The 16,970-nt window shown below is 37.5% G+C and overlaps 1 protein-coding gene across 8 annotated transcripts in view; it reads right to left on the bottom strand.

Annotated features, from left to right (window-relative positions):
- Positions 1 to 10,402, bottom strand: part of CENPE (centromere protein E) — an 87,158-nt gene extending 76,756 nt beyond the window's left edge. For 7 of the 8 annotated variants that reach the window (XM_050791895.1, XM_050791894.1, XM_050791898.1 and 4 more), the window contains exons 1-9: positions 10,258 to 10,372; positions 8,746 to 8,837; positions 8,152 to 8,241; positions 7,909 to 8,027; positions 6,875 to 6,994; positions 6,367 to 6,448; positions 6,143 to 6,210; positions 5,995 to 6,060; positions 2,318 to 2,369 (exon numbers count right to left, since the gene is read on the bottom strand). In XM_050791895.1, coding sequence (XP_050647852.1) covers positions 2,318 to 2,369; positions 5,995 to 6,060; positions 6,143 to 6,210; positions 6,367 to 6,448; positions 6,875 to 6,994; positions 7,909 to 8,027; positions 8,152 to 8,241; positions 8,746 to 8,837; positions 10,258 to 10,313 — 745 coding nt within the window. In that variant the 5' untranslated portion in view covers positions 10,314 to 10,372. Of the gene's footprint in view, positions 1 to 2,317; positions 2,370 to 5,994; positions 6,061 to 6,142; positions 6,211 to 6,366; positions 6,449 to 6,874; positions 6,995 to 7,908; positions 8,028 to 8,151; positions 8,242 to 8,745; positions 8,838 to 10,257 lie in introns of all 8 variants that reach the window. The other variant, XM_050791892.1, reaches the window with a different exon arrangement.
- Positions 10,403 to 16,970: the final 6,568 nt, after the last annotated feature.

Genomic DNA, 16,970 nt, shown 5'->3' with positions numbered 1-16,970 from the left:
ATAGTAAAAAGAAAAAAATGAAGAGGGAGGGAAGAATGTAGGGGAAAAAAAACCTGTTTCCTGAAAGAGCTTCTGTAGCTCTTCGGTTCAAATCAATTTTTTTTTCCAACATCTAAATATAGGCAACTATGAACTTACAACCAAATTAATCTCTAATTTCTCATTTTTAAATTGTTAATATGCTTACATGGTTCAAAAAGTTTTTTAAAAAGAAGTACACTTTGAAAAAGCTCCCTTCCACGTTTATCCCATATTCGACCAGTTCCTATACCTCTACCAGGACACCGTTATTAGTTTATTCTTTAGAGATTTTTAAAAATACAAGTTCATATATATTTATTTCCTTCTTTCTTCACCGATATCAATAGTAACAGACCATACATACTATTTTGCACTTTGCTTTTTTTCACTTGGCAACATAGCTTAGAAAAATTTCCGTATCGGTAAACACTGATCTTTTTCATTCTTTTTTGAAGTATAAAATTCCATTTTACGGCTGCATCAGACTTCATTCACCCACCCCATCCCCTGTTGAAGGACATGTAGGTTTTCAATCTACTGCCTATACAAAAAAAATTGCAAAAAATAACTTTGAACAGATGTTATTTCACAGGTGCATTAATTAGCTACTGCTGTAACATTACTACCTAACCAACCAGCTAACACAACCATTTATTTTTTGTTCACAGGTCTGAGGATGGACTGGTTTGGAGGAAGTAGGCTAGGCTCAGTTGAGTGCCTCTACAATAGGCTGCAGAATGAGCTCAAGTCTGTTGAACAAACTTCTAATCTTCCTTGGATCAGCAGCTCTTCTAATGGCAAGAGTGCAGGTGCAAGCTAAACCATTTAAGCCTTATGAACTATTCACTTTTATCTTTGCCCAGTTTTTTGTTGCTTTTAAACTTTTAAGGCATCCGGACTTTGTATCAGTTACAAAAGGGTTTGCCCACTGTAAGTTGACTTCCAATACTTTTTATAGTTTTTTTAATATTGAAATTTTTGAGCCACTTATAACGCATTCCTTGGTATATGATATATGGATAATTTTTTTTTCCCCAAATGGCCATCAATTAATGAATAATCTATCTTTTCTTCACATATTTGAAGGACCATTTTTATTGTATTCTAACTTCTGTATGTATTCAGGACTCTTGATGGATTTTCTATTCTATTCCACTGGGCTGACAATTCACATAGTTTTATTACTATGGCATTATAATGTGTTTTACTATCTTATAGTAAGATAGTAAAATCTTAAATTCCACTTTCTGCTTTTTGGAATTTTTCCGGCTACTCTTGTCTGTTATGTTTCCATACAAATTTAAAAATCATCTTACCTAGTTTAAACATGAAAATGTACTCTTGATATTTTTATTAGGATTGTGTTAAATCTAGAAATTAACCCAGAGGCCTGATATCCTTGTGATTTTGAATCTTCTACATCTAAGTATGCTTTTCCATTTTTTCAAGTATTTGTTTGTGTCCTTCAAGTCTGATTTACAAGTTTTCTTAGGCCGGGTGTGGTGGCTCACCCCTGTAATCCCAGAACTTTGGGAGGCCGAGGTGGCGGATCACTTGAGGCCAAGAGTTCGAGATCAGCCCAGCCAACATGGCGAAACTCTGTCTCTACTAAAAATACAAAAATTAGCTGGGCGTGGTGATGCATGTCTGTAATCCCAGCTACTTGGGTGGCTGAGGCACGAGAACTGCTTGAGCCCAGGAGGTGGAGGTTGCATTGAGCTGAGATCGTGCCACCGCAGTCCAGCCTGGGAGACACAGTGAGAGTCTGCCTCAAAAAAATTAAAAAAACAAAAACAAAAACAAAACGTTTTCTTTATATCAGTCTTGTACAAATCTTTGTTGAGTGTCTTCCTAGGTATCACATCTTTTAGGTTAATATAAATAACCTACTAAAATATTTTACTAAATATTTTAACTGGTTTTTGTTTATTAATATTTTAACTTTCTAAAATTAGTATCTGTATATTAATTGTATACCCCACTATCTTTCTTAATTTCCTTATTTTGAAAGTTTAAATGGCTTTTATGGAATTCTCATGGGCTTTCCTGCTGTACAATACCATCAATTGTATAATTTTCATTTTTTAATTGATGCTATTGTAGACTAAAATAAAAATTAACCAGATACAGATGCTGATTTCTATGTTAAAGACTTTTATCAGAAAATCATCATGAATGAATATTATTAATAATGAATATAATTACTTTATCAATTTCTAAAAATGCCTGGTAGTACTTTTTAATCCTATAAAATAGGAAGACATTAAGACTAACATATTTCATGAGTTTTAATTACCTTCAGCTCCTGTTTGAGCAGCTCTTTCACTGCCTGCAAGATCAACCAAATTCTGTAAGATAGATAAAAACAAATCTTTAGGGCAGATAATTTGAAATAATAAAATTCAAACTACTGAAAGAATATTTTTAATACATGGTATATCTGAATATTCTATCTGTATCCATGTCTCCCATGCTACTGTTTAGGCATTCCCTTTTTTCTCTGAGTCAAACTGTTCTCTATCTGTTCCTTTCTTTATATCTTCCATAATGCTGCCAGTATAGGTTCTGTTTCCTATACAAAGTCCAAAAACTTACTATGGCAAATATAATTCTTTATAAGCTGGCACTTGCATTGCTCCAACTTTGTATCTATCTATCCCTTATTCTTATCTCTAGTTGAACTACTCACTATTCCCCAAACATCCCATGTACTTCTACACCTTCAAGCACAAGCTTTTTGCTATTTCCTTTATTCAGTTAGTTCTAATGTTCTAGTCTGTCCTTATTCTTTATTTAAGAACCAGGCACAAAGATTATCTCCTCGAGGTAGCTTTGCCTACTTTATCCTTCCTCCCTGCCAGATCTCAGATGAACTGCTCTTTGAACTGCATAACCAGAACTCTTTATAAACATGACTTATATATACAACTTACAGTTATAACACTTATTTTGTTGGGCTAGTCATGTATGCTAGCTGTACTATGCTGTAGCAATACCATGACTTTACTGTGGCATCTTTAAGAGCTGGACCTCTCTTTCATTTCACAAATATTATTGAAAAGAAGTGGCTACTTATCATGCTCCCGGAAGTGCATCAGGTGCTAGGGCTACAAATAAATAAGATCTCTGCTCTCATGGAGCTTACATTCTACATATAGGAGGAGGCTGGTGAGAAGAGATAAAAAGACAAATAAGAAACATGTTGTGATAAGTGTAACAGAGATTATTTAAATATAGAGCTGGAAAAGGGGCCAGTAGGTTTAGGTTCACGGGATTGGACAGCAGTGTAAGGCCTGTCGTTAAGCTGAGATCTGAATGACCAGAGAAGAGGAAGCTGGTCCCAAAAAGCTCAAGGGAAACAGTAGTCTAGACAAAAAGAAGAGCCAAAACATTTAAGTCACAGAGCAGAATGTGCTCAGTGTGTTCAAAAAAATAGAAAAGGCAGTGTGGAACAGTTGGTGAAGTGAAGACAGGAAAAGATAGAATAAGAGAAGCAGACAGGGGCCAGATTACGCAGGACTTTTTAAGTAAGATAAAAAACTCCGAAATGTTTAAATTCAATGAGAAGCCATTGCAGGGCTTTATGCAAGGGAGTAATAGAACCCTGCATAAAGCCCAGCAATGGCTTCCACAATGGATCCACTACGACTACTGGGTGGAGGATGGATTGGGAAGGGGCAAGAGCAGCCGCAGGCAGCCCCATCAGGCGGCTGGGGCAGGAATCTGGGTGAGAGATAATACCAGCTTGGGTTAGGGAGGTGGCAAAGGAAACTGCTTGTAAGAGAAGCAGTGGAGGGATGTCTTGTTTATTTATTTTTTTAGTCTCAGAACCCAACACCATGCTCAGAACACAATAACGACTTAGTAAATATTGTGAGTGATATGAAAGAAAGTCAAACCTTTGTTATTTCTCTCTGTGGAGATTTTTGAGACTAGTTAGGTAAATATGCATTACCAGTTGAGTCTGATTTTTCTTGCATAGTGTCCACTACAGATGACACAGATACATAATAAAAGGGCAAAGTGGTAATGAAGGCAGCATGAGTGAAGGTTAAAGATAAGAACAAGCATTCATATTCAAAGATACTCAGAGGCCCAACCTATGAGGGAGGAGTTCATTGAAGCAGAAGGAAATAAAGTTAGATTGGTTAAGAGTGTCCAAATCTTGCCCCGGGAAGTGACATACAAAAGCAGTGGTTAGTATATTAGAAATCCTTATTATGACTTCAAGAAACAAAAACAAGAGTCAAGGAGACAAGGTTCCAGGAGACTGACGTAATTCAAGAGAGATGAGAAAGTAAATGAGTGTAGCACCCACGGGAATGTTCAAAGGTAGGATCAATAAGAAATGGGACAAGTGGACAAAGAGAAAGGCAGAAAAAGATGAGTCAAAATTGACTTGGGTGTCCACCTTAGGCAGCTAGGATAATGCTGCTTTTACTGGAAATAAGGAATATTCACTATGGTAGGAAGAAAATAGTTTCGTTTTACACATATTAAAGTTTGAGATATTGATGGGACACAATTATAACTATCTTTAGGAAGACATGAATTAGAATTCAGAGACTATACATAAAATATTTGGCAGTTATCAACATGGAAATGATGACAATGTTTGAGAGCAAGAATTAAGGAAGAAAGGCCACAGGATACCTCCAAATTTTTTTTTTTTTTTTTTAATTTTTTTAGGAGGGTAGAGAAAAAGAAGCCAGGGTAGAAAACAGAGGAGTACAGCTAAGAGAAACTGGATATTATCATCCCACCAAGGCCAGGAGATAATCAGAAAAGAGCCACCTCTAAAGAGCCAGAGATGACTCCTTAGAGGAGACTTCTTTCCAAGAAGATTCTTAGTGTAAGTGGGTAGGCTGGAGGGTTGGAACAGATAGAACACCGATGACAAAGCATCAAGTAACATGAGGAAAATCATCAAGGAGATCACTGAATATGCCAAGAGTATTAAAGCTAAACTATTGGAAGTTAAAATTATATGAAATATCACAGTGTTGGATGAGAAAATAAAAGAGGTTAGGTTTTGGTTTTTTATTGTTAAATTAAAACAAGATTAAAGTCTACTAAAAATAAGTTATACAATTTTATAGCAAAATAGCTAAGGTGAAATTAGGATTGAATATTAAGTAATTAATAATCTAACTTTATAAAATCTGAAAATGAATAAACATATCATAGATTGCTTTTTTCCCTGAAGTTTTCTACTCAAATAATCTTAAATCATATCCCACATCAAGCTAAAGAATTTAGGCCCTAAAGGTGCAGAATAAAGCAATATGGTAAAGGGTAGAAAAGGAGCAAGAAACAGACAGCAATAATTTAGTGTGGCAAGAAGGAAGTGAAGGTTTACTTATGTGCTATATAAGAATGTTTGCATAATGCTTACATTTACTTATTCAACAAATCTATATTAGACATAAAATAGGTACAATGTGTTGGGGCTACAAGGATGAATGCAGTATCACTCCTCAATGGATTTAGTCTAAAATACTATGTTTATAATACAAAATGTATTTTCTTATTGTACTTAAGTAAAACCTAAAATAATGTGATTACTTTTTAACCATCCAACCTAGATTTTTGTTGATCACCTAAATTACATTGGCCGAGATTTTTAAAAAAGACCCTCAAATTCTAAGATGACTTAAATTGTTAAATGTGTATAGAAAAAAATTCTACTTCATTAATGGTTAGAAAAAACATCAATCCCTATAACCCTATAGCCCTGATATTTAAATTTTAGGAGATGGCAACCATGACATAACAGGAAGAAAGATCCTCTGAATTTTTCCTACAACATTTTAGCTAGGAATTTGATGATACTGACAAGACTAAGCAGACAAGTTGTAAACTTCCTCCCACATTTAGTTCAGTTAACAGTTCTTATTAAACCAAACATCCAGCAGCTAAATTAAATTTTGTTTTGGCTCATACAGTACATTATTATGGTTCATTAATACTCACCAAATGGGATACCTTAACAGATCCTTCACAATTAGAAGGTTCACCTTTCTCTCTACTTTCCAAAATCTAGATAGAAAAAGCAAGCTGTAGAAAAATTAGTGCATTCTTACTTGGAAGATCTAATAGATAGACAGAGAGAATTACCTACCATCCTAAAGATGGTATGAGAACGACTGCTTCTTTGATTCATTTTTGTTTCTCCATAATGCCTGTTCTCTGTAAAAATGAGTTATATTTCAGCTGCATATATATTAAAATCCACAGAAACACAATAATTTTTAACTTAAAGAAGTGTGATTTGAAGCCTAAACGTGCTTGATTGAAAAGATAGTTTTTACAAATGTTTTAAAGAAATACAGCATAAAGTCTTACTTTCTCCCTTTGTAATCCACTTCAAAGCCATTTCTGATGTATATACAACTTCTTCTGTGAGATCAGCAACATACACATTCCTCTGAAACAAGTTTAATTACAGAGAAGATTAGAGAAATAGAAGTCACAAGTTTGCTTTTCAAAACAAGGTGCAAATTATAGAATTCATTTGTGAAAGTTAAAAGTGGCAAATGGAACCATAATTCTGTAGAAATGTAACAAATAATTCTATGAATACCCACAATTTATTTCATATACCAAAGCACACAAATTCTAACCTGATACTTCCATCTTGCTATTTTTACACTTAAACCAAAATATTAGCGCTGTCAGTATTTGAAAACTATTCATGTTGTTTAACAGATGAATATAAATACTTCAAAAAAACCCTCACATACTATAGAAATAGGAGACACTTTAAAAACTATAGAAATTACAGGTAAATGTTCAAGAACAATAAACTCAATAAGTAAGTCAATTTTAAAGCTCCCTTAAGTCTGCTACTCACATTGACATCTTCTCGAATAATTAGAGGTTTCATTTTTTGAGTGCCACAGAGTAAATCTGTAATGGTTTCATTGTATATTTCCATGTAAGATACACGTAAGAGAAATTCCCTATCAGGAAACTAGAAGAAAAAAATTATATAAAAACACCAGGAAGCATCCAATTCTGAAAACCTAATACTAAATGCTCATGTGCTTAAAGAGGTAAAATGTCTGTAAAACAAACTAAGAAAACCCTTGGTTCTAATGTTGACAAAATAATAAACACAAAAATATAAAAGCATCGCTACAGAAATAATGAAAAGTGAAGTACCATAAAGCTGGGAGAACACCAACTCTAGGCTCAAACTCTAGGCTCAAAATAAAACCTTATCAAAAGATGTTCTTATTTTTTTTTTTTCATTTTTGATATAAACATTTAATAAAATAGGGATGGGTAGATTTTTCTCTAATAAGATGGAGTACATCTGTCTCAGCAAAAAAGTCAATATCATGTTTAATGAGAAGACACCAGAAGTATCCCCACTAAAGTTTCCCCACTGAAATCAGGAGCAAGACAAGAATATCTGCTATCACACTACAAGATGTTCTTATTTTAATAAAAATGCTAATTTAAAACCATCTCTTAACTAACTAGGTTGCCTATTCTGGCTTTCTGCCTCCCTTCTTTTTTTTTTTTTTTTTTTTTTTTTTAACCTACATCTACTTTCTACTGTTCCTTTATAATCACTGATAGTTAAATGGTTAGGTGGAGCTAACCATGATAAAATTTTCTTGTTCCTTAATGCCTACTTTTTGTTCAGAGTATTATTGTTGCAGAATTCAAGGGAAAGAATAAAAGAAATTTAAGTTTTATAAAGTAAATTGTGGAGATAAAAGTGAATCTATGCTATGTCTTTCTTCTTTCACCATGGATAATCAAACAATAACTGTAAATCTACTTCCTTTCATCTTTACAAGAGAAATACACTAAGACTCATACCCAGTTTTTACTAGTTTTACCTGTACGTACTAGAAATCCAGTTAAGTTACTTACCTTCTTAATTTTTTGGAAAATGTCATGAATTGCCCTGGGTGTAACTCCCAAATGATCTTCTGAACCCATCATGGTATATGTTTTTCCTGAAGCGGTCTGTCCATAGGCAAATATAGTACCTGCAAAAAACAAAACACACATATGCAAAGATTAAAAACAAACCTATAATGGGTAAAACTATGCATGCTTGTTGCACAGACGCTCAAGACTGAAATGTTTCTGCAACATTGAGTGAATACAAACCATTGTAGCCTTGTATGGCAGAATCGATGATTGGTGCTGCTATTTCTTCATACACATTTTTGGTAGTTTCATTACCATGAAAGACACGATCTAAACAACAACAGCAACAACAATAACACAGAAGTTAAACCAAATGAATCAACTGCGTTTTCATTGCAAATCAGTAATTATTCCTAAAAGTAAAACCGTCAGAATGTAGGATGGTCAAGTATTTAAGACAGTATTTTCTTCAACTTTTTGGTTCTCTGAAAATACCCTTCCCTAAGGTGAAATGAGTTCATTTACACACACAAAAAATACACTACAAATCAACTTTTCCATGTTCTTTCCAGAGTCAGTAAGGCATAGTGTTTGCACATGGGGGTCTGGAATCTACCTAGATGAAAATTAGATAACTGTCATTACAACTGTTTTAAATACCAGTTGGTTACCTTACTTACACACATGATGTATAAACAATTTTGTTTCCAGTGAAGCAGTTTGTAGAAGGTTTAATCTAATCTTTAGTGACAACTCTAATATTATTGATTAACCTTTTGTAGTTTTAATAGCAAAAGGATAATACGGTAACTTTTTATGCTATTATAAACTTACCAAAATTGAAGGATTTACTTCCATCAACTTGATAAATGGCATTATTGTCAGTTTTCCAGTAAACTTGGGCAGTTTCTCCAAGTGATTCTTCTCTAAAAAGAATAAAAACACTGCATTTTAACCAGTCATAAAAGTCATGTCATAGGAGGGATAATTTAAAAGATTTCACTTTCTAAAGGATATTTTGAAAGATAATAATATAAGAGAATGACAGAAAGTCCATCTTTGAGGATTCAAGTCTTAAATGGAGCTTCAGTGACCTCCTGCCCCCTCAAAAGTGTATTCTTGTGAAGGCTTTCATTCTCACCCTCTCCCCCAGTACTGGTAAATGAAGGGATGGTTCAAAATGCAACTCTGATTGTGTCTGTCTTGCTTAAAATTCTTAAAACCTTTTAGAAACTTATGAAATCCTCAGCATGGTACGAGTCCTAGATCATGTCTTTTCTCTCTTCCATTTTCCTCTGAATTCCTAGATACATCCTAAGCTCTACCTGAAGGTCTTCCCCAAATGACAGATGTAACCTCTCTGTGCCTGGAGTACTCTGACTTTCCTTTCCATTAAGTAACATAGCCATTATTTCACTCTCGAAAAGTGTCAAGACTTTCCTGACACCAGTTCACCCCACGGAAGCTGTCTTCTCTCTGATGGGCTAATGACTCCTCTAGCAAACATTCTCCACCCGCCCATCATTAACACTTGTCACAAAGTATCTTAATGGTTTCTTTATGCAGCGGTTTAAGGCATTAGATAACAAGCTCCTCAAAAATAGGAAATCCCTGATCTTGGTATTTACATTTATTAAACCCCGTGTTCAATAAAAATTTCACACTCACACAAAGTGTTAGCATTTTGGGTCGAAGGCCAGAAGCCAGCGACGCAAACTGACTTCATTTATTCCTCTTCCTGCTTTTTCTCCATAGCATTTATTAAGTACATATCACCACATAACATCTTACATTTTCAACTTTACTTTCTGTCTCTCCCCATTAGAATGGAAGAGCCACTGGGCAATGACAGGAGTGTCTGTGTAGTATAAAGGTACTAAAAAAATTGATAAATACTTGTGGAATGAATGAAGTCTTGAGTGACGACTAACTCAATGTGACAAGACAGACTAGCTCTTGTCTTCAGGGGGTCTGAAGACAGCAGTTACGTGCAAAATGACCAACTGTGATGAGAGCTAGGAAGGCACGGTCCCATACGACTTCTCTAGGGCGGGGAATGGGGCAGGGAGGAGCAGACGCGGCAAGGCAGAGCAGCACAGAAGGGAAGGTCTGTAATGTCAGCGAGACTGAGTTAAATTTAAGTGAATCTCTCAGCTGGAAAGTATCTTCTAGATCTCTGATCCTCCCCCGTCACTTTACAGACCCTGAAACGGTGGCCAGCGGCCGAGTTACTAGACAGCAGAGCCGGGAAGCAGCTGCTCCTGGAAACGCCGCAGGCCTGGCTCCTCCGGCTGAGGGCGGCGCCGCAGGCCCAGCGGGCACCGGGCCGTGGTGTGGGCCCCCTACCTGCTGTTCAGCGGCCGCACTCGCACGCAGACGGCCACAGCTCCTTCCTCCGCCATCGTGTTAGGCTGAACAGGTCCCAGGAAAATGGCCAGGACCCTCCGCGGCCGACGCTTCAGGGCGCACGGGCCGCCCCGCCTTTAAATTTAAAATTTCCCAAACGCTGCATCTGATTGAGCCGTGGCCTCGTGACGTCATGGGCCATTCCACCTGCGGGGCAGCGCGGGGGACGCAAGGCGGGCGGCGGGACTACAGCTAAACACGAGAGGGGATTTAAAGGGCCTGGCGGAGAGTCGCAGAAGAGGGTCGGAGGGAGGGGCGCCCGGGAGTCGGCGGAGAGCGGTGGTCCTGGAATACCAGAATACTATAATCTGCCAAAAGCCAGCAAACATCATCCTCCACCCCATCCTTAAAGAGTTTGGAACCCGTAGACGAAACCAGGTAGAGATACATGTATTTTTCATTACCCAAACAGAATTGCTGTCCTTTAAAGAAACTGCACCAACAGTTTAAAATAAACTTCAAACAGCAGGAGTTGAAACTCACTGTGCAGTCCAGAAACGTGACAAGCCTGTTGTGCGCCTTAGAAAATCTGAGTTTAGGCTTTTTTCCTGTTTCTTTCTCTCTTTCTGTAACTCGTTTCCATTAGCTGTGGCTTCCTAAGAGGTTGAATTAGGGAAAATAATTACTGAGGACTGAAAAACTGAATGGATTGATACTTTTTTTTGGAGACTGAGTCTTGCTCTGTCACCGCAGGCTGGAGTGCAGTGGTGCCATCTCGGCTCACTGCAACCTCCACCTCCTGCTTTCAAGCGATTCTCCTGTCTCAGCCTCCGGAGTATCTGGGATTACTGGCACTTGCCACCACGCCCAGCTAATTTTTGTATTTTTAGTAGAGAGGGGGCTTCGCCATGTTGGCCAAGCTGGTCTCAAACTCCTGACCTCAGGTGATCCACCCACCTCAGTCTCCCAAAGTGCTGGGATTATAGGCGTGAGCCACCCCTCCTGGCCTGGGTTGTTAACTTTTATTAACTGAGAGGGAAATCTATTCTAAATACAGTATTTTTTTCCTCAAAAATAGTGCTTGTCTTCCTTTTCTCTCTCTCTCTCTCTCTTTTTTTAATAGACATGAGTTCTTGCTCTGTCACCTAGGCTAGAGTGCAGTGGCCTGAACACAGCTCACTGAAGGCTCAACTCCTGGCCTCAGCTCAAGAGGGGTTCCCGCCTCAACCTCCTGAGTAGCTTGGATTACAGGCACATCACTAGCCCAGATGATTTTTAATTTTTTTGTGGAGACGGGGTGGGGTGGGGATTAGGGTAGGGAGTGGGGTCTCACAGTGTTGCCCAGGCGTTTCTTGAACTTCTAGGCTCAAACGATCCTCCTGCCTCGGCCTCCCAAAGTGCTGGGATTACAAGCATGAGCCACTGTGCCTGGCCTAGCTCTTTATGTGTACTTTAGAAACTTATCCAAGATGTTTCATTTATTAAGAGAAATTCAAGGTGCACAGTTATGTACACAGAATATGTCTGGATATACATACATAATTTCTGGAAAGATACACAGAATATGCCTAATTTCCTTGCAGAGTGAGGACTGAGTTAGATGGTAGACTGAGTTAGATGAAAGTAGTTTCTTTCAATTTAAAGAAACTAGTTAATAGATAAGAACAGTAAAGAAAACTGAGTCAATTCATTCAATATTTGTTTAAATATTGGTTATTTAAATGTTGGTTAACCAGCTGTGAGGTAGTATAAACAACTCTTTTTTATTGCTAGACTGTAAAGATACTTGGCTATATCTAGTAAGAAAATACAGAGTTAAGGAAGGTATATTTTAACTGTAGTTTTTATTTTTAATGGTGGGCAAATATGCCACATAGCTGAAGGCAAGGAACCTATGAAGAAGGAGAAGGGAGATGTGATTAATCAAAATTTCTAATGAGACAAGAGGAGATTGGTTTGCGAGTAAAGAGAAGGCATCAGCCTTTCATAGTTGTGCTTATGATAGTTGCTATGACTGTCTTTTTGTTGTCATCATCACAGCAGGTGACATTTATTGAATATTTACTATATGCCAGGCTTTCTATTATATACTCTATATCCAATTTTTCATCTGACTTTCCAAATTGTTCATCAAGAAATATTCATTGAACAACTATTATGTGCCAGATACGGTTCTAGGGTCAGGAAGCACAACAGTGAATAGAATAGACAAAGCACTTGTTGTTGTAGAGTTGTTATTCTCTTAGGGGAGATGGATACTGAAAAATCTCAATCTCTGTCTCTCTTTCTCTCCACACACACACACACACACACACACACACACACACACACACACACAAATGTAATGATTAGTAGGGTCAGGAGACAGAGAAAGAGTGATAAGGTGGGATAAGAGTGCTAGTTTCTTACGAAACACATTCTTGTGGGAAGCAGCAGACAATACATGACAAATATATAGTAAAATAACATGTTGGAAGGAAGGTTTACTTTAGATGAGATGTTCAAGAAAGACCTGAGGAGGTGACCTTTGAAGTGAAACCTATGTGATAAGAATGAGCCAGACTTCGGAGGACAAGAGAAAGGGCGTACCAGACAGAGGAACAAGTAAGTCAAAGAAGCCAAGGCTTGATCGAGTTTGTCATCTGCCTGAGACACAAAGGGGAGGGCCCTGTGACTGAAGCATTTATGGCAACGGAGAGAGGTCGGCAAGTCCAGGTCCAGGCCCCGTGGGGCCTTGTGGACTGTGATAAAATGTTTGGATCTTATTCTCAAGGGTGAGGGGAAGCCTATGGAGTGTTTTAAGCAAGGGAGTAAAAAGGGATTCATTAATTCCTTCAAACAAGACATTCTTCATTTCACTATGAAAATAGAAACTTCCAGAAAAGACTTTGCCTTAGCTCCTGTCAGCCTGGCTACTCACTATGTGCATTTGTGCTTGCATACTTGCCTTCCAGACTGTAACTTGATAAACACCTGTGTGTTTTCCACTCTGGAAACTCTCCATGTGTGCACTGGATCCAGTTCTCTCCTTCTCACTCTCTGTCCTGCATTGTCATTTTCTCCTGCTCTAGTAAACCGGTCTTAACAGTAAACGTATGCCTTAACTTCTCCCATATTGAGTGTCTAATATATGTGGCAAACTTAAAATGTCTAGTACCAAATTCATGCTCTTCCCCTCAAAATCTGCTCAATCAGCAGTTTTCTGCTTCTCAGTTGATGGCAAGTCCATCCTTCCGGTTATCCAGGTGCAAACTCTGGAGCCATGCTGCTCAGCTTCTCACCTGAAAATTCTGTCAGGGCCACCTTGAGAATATTTCAGAATATGACAGTTTGTCACAACTTACGCTTCAGCTACCTGGTCCAAAATACCATCATCTAGCATTGAGCTCATCTCAGTGTTTCTACCCTTGCCCTGTTCTCAACACAGCAATTTGAGTGATTCTTTGAAAAAGTGTCAGATCATGATACTCCTCTCTCAAGACCCCCAGTGCCACACCTTCATCCCCACCCTCTGATTTCTCTCAGAACAAAACCCAATGTCTTTCAGTTGTCTCCAAACCTCACATGATCTTGCCCTTTGTTTGCCCTCTGGCCTTACCTCCTACCACTGTCCCTCCCCTTTGCTCTCCCTACTCCAGCCACACCGGTCATGGGCAGTTTCCTGAATCCCAGACAAACCCCCTCTTAAGACCTTTGCACTGGCTGTTGTGTCTGGATGGAAGGCTCTCTCTCCAGATATCCATGTTTCCCTCCTTCCCACTGATTCCAGCGTCTATTCAAATGTCACCCTCTCATAGCTCTCTCTGCATAAAATAGCAATTCCATTGTATGTTACTTCTATTTCTTAAATCTTCTTCTTAGTTATAAGATTACTTGTAACTTTTAGACGTAATATGTGTATGAGTGTTAATTTATGTATATATGTCTCCTCTCACTAGAGTGACATAATTTTTGTTTACTCCTTATCCCCTGTGCATACAAAGGTGCTTGACATAGAGTAAACATTCAATTAAAAAATACTTATTACTTAAGTATTACTCAAATACTTATTGGCGTAATTTCTGGGAAGATACACAGAATACACCTAGCTTTCTTTGGAGGGAAAGGACTGAGTTGGAAAATAGATTCATCTTTCATTTTATAATATTATTTCATAACTATTAACATTTTAACCACATGAATATTAGTTTCTCTCAAGTTAAATAAATTAGTTGAGATAAATCAGTGTATAAAATAGAGTCTACTCATTCAGATTTGTTTTGGTTATCTAGCTATGAGCTCATAGGGATTACCCTTTTTCATGACTAAATTGTGAAGAGGCAGGGCCGCTTCCAATAAGATAATCCAGAGTATCATGATGTATACATACCATGGAATACTACTCAGCCATAAAAAGGAATAAAATAATGGGATTCACAGCAACCTGGATGGAATTAGAGACCATTATTCTAAGTGAAGTAACTCAGGAATGGAAAACCAAACGTCATATGTTCTCATAAGTGGGAGCTAAGCTATAAGGACTCAAAGGCATAAGAATGATACAATGAACTTTGGGGACTTGGGGGAAAGGGTGGGAGGGGGTGAGAGATGAAAGTCTACACATTGGGTACAGTGTACACTGCTTGGGTGATGGGTGCACCAGAATCTCAGAAATCACCACTAAAGAACTTATTCATGAAATAAATAAGTTAAAAATAAATAAATAAAATAAAAGAATAATAACCAACATGCATGGAACTGGAGGGCATTGTCCCAAGTGAAATGACTCAGAAACAGGAAGTCAAAAACTGCATGTTGTCACTTATAAGTGAGAGCTAATCAATGGGTACACATGGACATTGTGTTAGTCTGTTCTCATGGTACTTATAAAGAAATACCTGAGACTAGGTAACTTCTGAAGAGGTTTTAATTGATTTACAGTTCTGCATGGCTAGGGAGGCTTCAGGAAACACAATCATGGTGGGAGGCAAAGCAGAAGCAGGCACCTTCTTCGCAAGGAGGCAGGAGAGTGAGTGGGAGCAGGGGAAATGCCAGACGCTTATAAAACCATCAGATCTCTTGAGAACTCACTCAGTAATAGAGAATAGAGAACAGCATGAGAGAAACCATCCCCATGATCCAATCACTTCCCACCAGGTCCTTCCCATGAGACATGGGGATTATGGGGATTAAAATTCAAGATGAGATGTGGTGGGGACACAGGCAAACCATATCAGACCTATAGAGTGAATATAGACACTGGCAACTCCAAAAGGTGGGAGAGTGCTAGGGGACTGAGGGATGGAATACTACCAGTTTGGTACAATGTTCACTGTTTGGGTTATGGGAACACTAAAAACCCAAATTTCATCACTACGCAATATATCCATGTAACACAACTGCATGACATGCACAGATGTACCCCCTAAATCTAGAAAAAATTTTCAAAAACAGGAAAAAGAGATAAACATGTTCTAATAAAAAAGAGATGGACCAAGTAAATCCAACTAAAAAAAGTTTAAAAATATAAAAATAAAAATAGATTGAGTGGTCAGGGAAAGCATAAAGATTAAATAAGCTATCTAAAGTGATAGAACTTCTGGACAGAGAGGCTTAACATTTGGATGCCTATCATTTCTCTCATAGGCAATCAAAATTTTTGTTAACTTTTTTTTTTATCTGAAAGATCAATACCTGCACATGATCAAAAGAGTCAAATGAACAGAAGATTCACAGCGAAAAACAAATCTTCCTACACTGACTCCTAAGGTGTCATTTCACGTCTCTGGAGGCACCTGTGCCATTTCCTAAAGTATTCTCCTCAAAATAATTTACAGATATGCACACTTATAGATCTTTTTCTATATTGCCTATCTTTTACATAAAAAGGTACCTGTCATACATGCTGTAGTGAACTGTGCTTAAATATGATCTTTATGTAAGTATTTTCATTCAGTTTAAGAAGAAAAGTGAATTTCTGAGGCATATTAATTGCATACACGTTTATCTTGATGTTTCAATTACTGTTTTTCTCCCAACTGTGTTATTTATGCTGAAGCTGCAGAGGGCACTGTAATATTTCCCAAAGCATGGCATCGCCTCGAATGGTGTTTTGAAGAGTGTAAATATGGTGCAAACTGTAGGATCTGGAGAAGCTACTGATATTAAAAATATACATCAATTCAAATTACTCACCTGTTCTCACTTATTTTAATGCATTTCATATAAAAGTAATTGTAATATACTTATTACATACGATTGCCTTTAATGGGGTAATTTTTTATTTCAAATTTTATTTTAGGTACAGGAAGTACATGTGCAGATTTGTCACATGGGAATATTGTGTGATGCTGAAGTTTGGGATATGGGTGTCATCCATAGTGAGCATGGTGCCTGATAGGTAGTTATTCAACCCCCTCCCCCCTCCCTCCCTCTCCTTTCTGTTGTTCCCATATTTACATCCATATGTGGTCAATGTTTAGCTCCGCTTATAAGTAAGAACATGTAGTATTTTATTTTCTGTTCTTGCATTAAGTTGCTTAGGATTATGGCCTAAATAGGAGTAATTTTTGTTTAATAGAGAGAATGCCTAATTTTCAAAGCATAATTCTTATTTTTAATTCGGAGACATCTATTTGTAATGATCACAGACATAGTATCTCTTACCTTTTAATCACAGTAACAGGCTATTTGTATTTGTATGGCATCATGATAACTGCTCTGACCTGGGTCAG

Source organism: Macaca thibetana, chromosome 5 (assembly GCF_024542745.1).
Source record: "Macaca thibetana thibetana isolate TM-01 chromosome 5, ASM2454274v1, whole genome shotgun sequence".
NCBI lineage: Eukaryota > Metazoa > Chordata > Mammalia > Primates > Cercopithecidae > Macaca > Macaca thibetana.
This window is presented reverse-complemented; position numbering and strand designations above follow the sequence as displayed.